The sequence below is a fragment of the Barbus barbus genome (assembly GCF_936440315.1).
Source record: "Barbus barbus genome assembly, chromosome: 39".
Lineage (NCBI taxonomy): Eukaryota > Metazoa > Chordata > Actinopteri > Cypriniformes > Cyprinidae > Barbus > Barbus barbus.
In genome coordinates, this window is record NC_136717.1 from 26,006,552 (window position 1) to 26,015,074 (window position 8,523).

An 8,523-nucleotide genomic window follows, 5' to 3' on the forward strand; every position below is an offset into this window, starting at 1 on the left:
GACCGTTTCCTCGCCTCCTCGCAGGATTTGCTGCACACTGTGTTCAGGAACGGGAAGATTGTAAAGACGTACACCTTCGATGACGTCAGAGACAATGCCAAGCTGAAGGAGAGCGAATTGAAGGATCTGCTGCTCTGAGAGCATCTCCCATCAGCCCTCTCTCCACCCACACCCACCCGAGAGAACCTGCGTCCCGACAGACGTGAGGACACACAGTTACCCCACGTTTAGTGTACAGAGCTGTTCTATGTTTCTGTCTACTGACTCTGCTACGCTTCAGTGTCTCTTTCTAACGGCGGATGAGAGCAGTTCATGCTATTTAAATCATTTAACTGTGTATTTGACCAAGCGTGCTATTGATTACACGTCTTTGCAGGAATGGAGACGTTTATGTGTGCGTATACCGCGAGAAGATTTCGCTTTGCTTGACTGTAGGACTGACAGGTAATCGTTCCGTGTTTGTTGAATGTGAATGTTGTGTGTAGGGTTTATCACTTTATCCAAGGATTGATCTATTCCTTTATGCAAAGGAGACGGCTGAACCAGAGGGATGCTTTCATTCTCTTTCGTTGGCCTTGTTTTTATTTGATGTCATTTCTGGTTTTATTTGAAAGATGAAACCTAAAAAAGCATTTCACCCTAAAATCAAGAGGAAAAAATTTGAAACTTAATTTTACATAAAGAAATGAGCATTTTTGCATTATTTCCATGACATTTTAAGCATATTTTACCACCAATTCCTACTATACTGTGTCCAGATGTTTTACTGTAATTTTTACTGTAATTCTTTCTCAATGGTGATTCTCAGTAATCATTCTTTGAAAATGTTAAATGTTGTTACTGTAATGCAGTATTTTTTTTTTTAATTTCAATAAAATTATTTTTTTATTTAAAATTAGCATAAATTAAAGCACACATACTGTAAATATTGTGTATTTTTGTGCATGTATGTATGTATGTATGTGTATATATATATATGTATGTACACATACACACACATAAAAATACACAATTTTTACAGTATGTGTGCTTTAATTTATGCTAATTTTAAATAAAAAAATAATTTTATTGAAATTTAAAAAAAAATACTTCATTTATACATATACATACATATATATATATATACACACACACACACACACACACATACATATACATACATACATACATGCATACATACAGTAATGCAAAATATAATATCTTATTTCTATCTTTTGATTTTTATTGCGAAATATGATCTGGACATGTTTTTGACAGGATTCATCCAAATATAATACACCTTTTCCTTTTTGCAGAGTACATTATCCTTATTTTGCCAACATGTTAAATGCTACATCAAGATTTTCTTTTTAATATTACTCACGACGGCTCTTTATTTGAAAACACCAGTTTTATTATACAGTGCGAATCATTTTAGAAAAGCTTGGTTTTACTATTTTCTATACTTATTGTTTCAAACTCCAGAATCATTCTTTTTTATGACAGACGTAAATACCGCCAGAGTTACCATAGTAAATATCCATAGTCCGAATAATGTGGCCAAACTGCCTCCTCTCTTGTATATATCGGCGTGTGTGCTTGTTTTGAGAGAGCTGGCTTCTTATTAGTGCAAACAGAGATCTGTTCTTATTTTTGTCTAATGCCCATTTTGTACCAACAGAAAATTCACGTATCTGTTACATTCTGTAGAAAGACTGATGTCGCTCAGTCAGTCTCTGGCACGTGTGTGTGTGTGTGTGTGTGTGTGTACATGTTTAATTGACAATACTTGCTAATTATAATTTCATTGATGTTTTTATGTATATGTTGGATCTCCCTTTTTATTTCAACCTCTTGGGATATTTTAAAACTAACATGACCGATGCCGTTTTGACAGCATATTAAAACTACAACGACAACAGTCCATCCTTTTTGCTGAAATATTATTATTATTATTTATTTTCCTTTTTTATGGAATAGTGAAAAAGATGAAACCATTCCCTTTTATAGTTGCTGTAAGGACAGTAAACTGTTTCTCAATGCACTAGCCTTCAGTCTTGTTATGAAATCACTTCATTTTGATGACGAGTTTAAAACTGTGTTAAGGAAAATAAGTGAAAGTTTAAATAAAAAGCAATATCATGCCAATTCAGGTTTGAGTTGTATATCTCTGGATGCAACACATGGTCATTTGGTAGCAGCCATTCATTGCACAATGTACATACAGTATACTTTGCTATTTTCAACTACGAGCATTACAAACTGATCAGCATTAGACGGATTCATTCGTAATTTTGTTTAGTTGCGGTGTCTGCAGATACCTGAATTATACTTTTCTGCCCCAGAACAGTTACCTGAAAGTTTTAAACAAAACACCAACATCCTTTTATTATTTACATGTAATTAATCTATAATATAAATTCTGAAAATATTTTAAAATTAAAGTATAATGAATCTGAAATATATAATAACTGCAAATACATATAATAAATATAAGTTGTTAAAAATATTTATACAGTACTTGTTTATAACGGAGCACAGGAATGTAGAGAATCTCTCATATGACTGAAATATTGTTCAGCTGGACTCCTGAACGCGCTTCATTCAATTATTAGAGAAGAAACTTTCGAAACTATCGCCTTGTGATGATGACATATACTGGACACACGCGCTAGATGCATATAAATTAAATCTATCACGAAATACCCTTTATTGTCGGATGGGATCAAATCAAATCTCCCGTGCAAATCATAAACCCCGTTTCTATCCTCATCTGGTTTTACTCTGGTTTCCTCGCGGGGGAGGAGCAGCATCATTTACCACAGAACCACGGCACTCTGTCAAAGTTGCAGTTTTCTATGAAAACTTGAGCCAGCGAGACTCGATCCCCTTCCTTTTTCTTCCTGGAGGATATCTGGGTCGGTGGGGAGAGATGCAGACGGGATTTAGATTAAATTTGACCCCCATTAAAGAGCCTCTGGGTTTTGTGAAAGTCGTGGAGTGGGTAAGTAAGAAAATCCAAATCTGTTGAGCATGTTTTCACTTCATAAAGAGGAAAAAGGCCTGGTTGAAAACGCATTTACTAAAATGCTTTAAAGTCCATCTAGATTAAACATTTTTAGTCGTAGGCTACTTGTAGGTTTAGTACTTAATGCAAAACAAAAAAGTATCTTTACTGAGTAATGCAGGGTGCATACTTGTATTTATTTTCCTTTTAAACAGTCGTATTCCTCATGCATGTTCGAGGGCATAATAAGAAATACTGAAATGTGTGTTCATTTTACAATTCAAATTGTTATGCAGATAAAATATATATATAATGATGAAGTCTTAAATGCAATAATGACAAAATATGCAAAAAGAAGCATTCATTTGTCCTCTCTCGGACTTTTTGACTCCCTTGCATGTATTTTTTTTGCATAAAATGCACATTCCCTTCACTGGCAACTCAGCATGTCTTGAGTTTTCTTTAGCCACCTACTTACATTAAGTTCCTCCCTTCTTTATTTCCTCACAGGAATTTGTTATTGGCAGGGAAAATGGAGTTACTGACTCAGCTGTTGTTGTCTATAAAGCATAAATCCAAAAGTGGACAGATGAGACGTTTCTGTGTTTTGTTTAAATGGCTTCTTGAGAATGAGTTGGCAAACAGGATGTATCATGCAGCGAAACTAAACATCTGGTTTTGGAAAATGAGCTTGATGTTGGCCGTGAACAGCTGGTCTTCATTTAGCTTCCAAGGGTTAAACACAAACCGTGAGGGGAATCAAGGTTAAAACTGAGCACAAGATCAGATTAGTATGTCAGATGATTCATGAACGCACGTGGGTGGTGAAGAAAGCTTGTTTCGTGGTGCATCTTCAGGTTTGTGCATGTAGGAAACTGAAGACGTGTCTGCATGCTTCTGTTGTTTGCATGGAGCGTTTCATACATAACGCTCTGGTTTTCTCCAGCTCACGGCTGTGCTTGCATTCGGGACCTGTGGAGGATATACTGGCAGAAATGTGGTTTCCATTTTCTGCGGGGGAAGCAGCAATGAAACCCTCAGTGCCACTTTGACCTACCCATTCAGGTTTGGCCCAGTTACACTCTGAAATTGACAAGTAAAACACTGAATGAAATGTGAAATTGTGGAGTAGAAAGACTAGGTAACATACTCCAATAATCTTTTTGTTTAGTGAAATATAAACTCTTTCCAGGGTTATTTTTATTTACTAAAGCTATCAAAATATTTTGGATGATTGAAATGAAGCTGAAATAAAATAACAAATTTAAGATGAAAAGCTTAAACTAAATGAAAATTAGATATGAAAAACATAACACAATTACTATAAATTAAAAATTGAACATTATAAAAATAAAACCTAATTCAAAAGATTAAAGGAGTAGTTCACCCAGGAATGAAAATGTACTCAATCTCAGGCCATCGAAGATGTAGATGAGTTTCTTCATCAGGTTTGGAGAAATGTAGCATTCCATCACTTGCTCATCAATGGATGCTCTGCAGTGAATGGGTGCCGTCAGAATGAGAGTCCAAACAGCTGATCAAAACATCACAATAATCCACAAGTAACCCACACCTCTCCTGTCCATCAGTTAATGTCTTGTGAAGTTAAAAGCTGTGTGTTTGTAAGAAACAAATCCATCATAGGGGTGGTGATGGTGCAGTGGATAAGACACATGCCTTTGGTGTGAGAGACCCGGGTTCGAATCCACTGTGAGACACCAATGTGTCCCTGAGCAAGACACTTAACCCCTAGTTGCTCCAGAGGCGTGCGACCTCTGACATATATAGCAATTGTAAGTCGCTTTGGATAAAAGCGTCAGCTAAATGAATAAATGTAAATGTAAATCATTAAAATGAATTTATCTTCAATCCATTGCTTCCAGCTAAAATATGAGTCCTCTATTCATAAAATAGCTTTTTCCATAGACAAAAAGTTTAATCTGAATCAGGAGAGAAATGTGCACAGATCAAGCACTGTTTACAAGCAAAAAACAGTCCAAAACTGTTCTAAACAAAACATGTGGGAGGAGTTTGATGTTGGAGGAAAACAGGAGATGGAGGTGCATTATGATGAATTATGGACTTTGGCCGGAAGCCACGGTTTGAAGTTAAAACGCCTTAATGATGGATTTGTTTCTTACAAACATGCAGCTGTTTTGCTTCTCAAGATGTTAACTGATGGACTGGAGTGGTGTGGATTATTGTGATGTTTTTATCAGCTGTTTGAACTCTCATTCTGACGGCACCCGTTCACTGCAGAGCATCCATTGGTGAGCAAGTGATGGAATGATACATTTCTCCAAATCTCATTGTGCTATTATATGTTCATTTGCAGGTTAAACCAGGAACTGCTGGTGGAGAACAACACCGCTCTTTGCAACCGAACAGTTCCTGCAACCCATCTCGTAGGAGACTCCTCGTCCTCGGTGGAGTTTTTCGTGGCTGTGGCCGTCTTGGCTTTCCTCTATTCAATGGTGGCTCTGCTGGTCTATCTGGGCTACATGCATGTGTACAGAGACTCAGACTTCGGCCCTATGTTTGTGAGTATGCAACTGACAGATGAGCTTAAAGTTTGCATGCAGCAGTATGCATTTGAATATAAAGGGAAAATTCTGTTTTTAATATTTGTGTCTTTTATCTGCTAGGATTTTGTGCTGACAGCAGTCTTTACGTTCCTGTGGCTGGTGTGCTCGTCTGCGTGGGCTCGAGGTCTGCAGATGGTAAAAGACGCCACCAGTACGGCTGGCATTGAATCCACTCTGGCACTCTGTACGGACAGAGATGTCAAATGTGAAGTCACTGATTACGCAAGCATGCACTCGCTCAATATATCTGTGGTAAGAAATTACACTAACCAATCAACTGTATTTTTTTCACTATTTAGTATCATGCTGATTATCAATTTCTTAACATCACCAAAAAAGGTACATAGCCCTAACATAGCAATGCAATCTTAAAGACAATGTTAAACTGAATTTGCAATGCATTTAACTTCCTTAATGCATAATTAAAATGAAAAGGAACTTTATTCCCTGGCTTTTGATGCTTTTTATGTATGTACTATACACTGAATTCTCTTCTCTTCTTTATTTGATCAAAAATACAGTTTGAATATATTGTAAAATGTATTTTTTTTTCCTCTGATGTAAAGCTGAATTTTCAGCATCATTACTCCAGTTTTCAGTGTCGCATGATCCTTCAGAAATCATTCTGATATGCTGATTTACTGCACAAAAAACATCAATGTTGAAAACAGTTGTGGTGCTCCATGTTTTTGTGGAAACTGAGATACACCCCTATTCAAAAGTTTGGAATAAGTACAATTAAAAAAGGAACTTTTATTCTCCAAGGATGCATTAAATTGTTCAAAAGTGAGAGGAAAGACGCTTATAATGTTGCAGAAGATTTCTATTTCAAACAAATGTGAACTTTCTATTCTATTCATCAAAGAACCATTAAAAAAATATATATATATCACGGTTTCAACTAAAATGTTTTCAACATTAACAATTATCATGTTTCTTAAGCAGTAAATCAGCATATTAGAATGATTTCTGAAGGATCATGTGACACTGGAGTAATGATGCTGAAAATCCAGCTTTGCATCTCAGGAATAAAATGCATTTTAAAACATGCAAATTGAAAACAGGTATTTTTAGATTGTAATATTAGTTCACAATTTTACTGTATATTTAATCACATAAATGCAGCCTTGGTGAGCAAAAGAGATTTTCCAATTATTATTCCAAACTTTTGACCCTGAGTGTATATTATAAATAACTGACTCCAGACTTGATTTCAGATATTTGGTTTCTTGAATCTCATCATATGGGTTGGGAACGCCTGGTTTGTGTATAAGGAGACGCGCTGGCACTCTCAGAAGGTCAACGCTCAACAAGCGGCGGGACGGGGTCCAAATCCAGCACCCATCTAAACAATTACCCCACAGCATAACAATGCCCACCGTAGCCTTTATGAAAAATACACCGTAACCATTTATGCTTTATCCAATAATCATATGACTGTCGTGTTCATTTGTGACATTTCTCTCTTCTCCTTTTCTGTTTTATATCTTTTTGAATTCTTGTGCACTTGAAGAAAATATCTTTTTTTTTTACCTTGGTTATATTTTATTAGCATGCTTTTTTGAACTTTTAATGGAAATGCAACATGTTTTGAATGTACTATTACAATATATTTTACAATTATGGTCTATTGTTTTGTCAAATCAAGTATAGAAATCTTGAAAACAATTGTTTTGGCAGCCTCTATACGTTTAAGTGTCATATCTGTGTATTTAAAAATAGCAGTTTCTTATTTCTTACCAAATTCCTTGTTGTGTTATATTGTCATCTATGCCGTTTTTATGCAATATTAAGCTTCAGTCGCATTTTTAATGGTGCTGGAGTATTTTTTTAGGAAGGTTTTCTCTCTTTTCTTGTTCGTGCTTCTGTTTCTTTAGGGAAGCATTGTTCTCCTGCCACTGAAATGTCATTTTTTGATGAATAAATCTGACTGTGAAGTGCACTTGGTAGTGTTTGTATACATGCAGGACTTTGTGCATCTGGGGAGAAAGTGTGATTTCTTACCCAAATAAATCCTGGCTTTCTTCTGGTATAATGGCGCTTTTGTTTGCCGGCTCATCCTGTGACTTCACTGATCAGCATTTGTCAAAAGAACAAACAAAACATTATCTGGAGCGAAAGCCTCAATTTGGTAGTTCACAGGCTGAACGCATTCAAGTGTCAGAAGAGTTTTTAATGTCCTACAGGTGATCAGACACTCATTATTTCACATATTCATATCACAAATGATGTTTTAGTTTTTTGTGGTAGTTGTGCATTTAGTGCAGGTTAGGTGGGATGAGTTCAGCCTGTAGTGCATTACTTTAAATAATAAAAATAACTAAACAGTGCGGTGATGTTTAGTATTATACAGCTTTTTTGTGTGAATCTCCTGTCTGTAGTGTGCATGTATGTATTGGGTTATTGCTGGCGATGATGGGACGATGCCTTTCTCATGACTTGTGTAACCAAACACGTGAAATTAAATTATTGCCATCTGCCCCAAGTTATTTACCGACAGGATGACAGAAATCTGTGCCTGAATGATAACAAAACTAAAGCCCACACCACGTGAGGATGACAATTAAAACATCATCGATAACTGTATATAAAAAGGCATTTTAGTCTACTATTACTGTCATAATCAACAATAATAACTTTATAACTTAATAGTATTTTTTTTTTTTTTTTAACAATACATTTTTAGGAATGTGTTGATTATAGTTTATGTAAACAATGTGTTTAAACATCATAATTATTTTAATTACATTTTACATTTATTATTAGTAGTAAGTAAAACCATTATTACTAGTTGTATAAAGATAATAAATTAGTTGTATTAACTATTGATTATAAAATCAGTGACGTTTTATTACTTACATTATATATAACAAATATTAAATAAAAATAAAACAGTACTACTCATGTAAATAATAATTATCATCATTATTGTTATTAATTGTTGCTATTACA

General features: G+C 35.3%; 2 protein-coding genes across 3 annotated transcripts in view; both read left to right on the plus strand.

The window, feature by feature from the left end:
- LOC306858720 (nicotinamide phosphoribosyltransferase) overlaps nucleotides 1-2,125 on the plus strand; it is a 35,530-nt gene extending 33,405 nt beyond the window's left edge. Inside the window, exons 11-12 of one of the 2 annotated variants that reach the window (XR_013783226.1) lie at nucleotides 25-202; nucleotides 377-2,125. Coding sequence is in view for 1 of the 2 variants with exons in the window: in XM_079399394.1 (XP_079255520.1) it covers nucleotides 25-138 (114 nt within the window). In the remaining variant the exon portion in view is untranslated. Of the gene's footprint in view, nucleotides 1-24 lie in introns of both variants that reach the window. The other variant, XM_079399394.1, reaches the window with a different exon arrangement.
- Nucleotides 2,126-2,578: 453 nt separating this feature from the next.
- LOC306858721 (synaptophysin-like protein 1) lies at nucleotides 2,579-7,926 on the plus strand. Its single transcript, XM_079399395.1, has 5 exons — nucleotides 2,579-2,983; nucleotides 3,933-4,051; nucleotides 5,322-5,526; nucleotides 5,632-5,823; nucleotides 6,789-7,926. The coding sequence occupies exons 1-5, from the start codon at nucleotides 2,699-2,701 to the stop codon at nucleotides 6,918-6,920; spliced, it is 933 nt and encodes a 310-aa protein (XP_079255521.1). The 5' UTR covers nucleotides 2,579-2,698; the 3' UTR covers nucleotides 6,921-7,926.
- The last annotated feature ends 597 nt before the right edge of the window (nucleotides 7,927-8,523 follow it).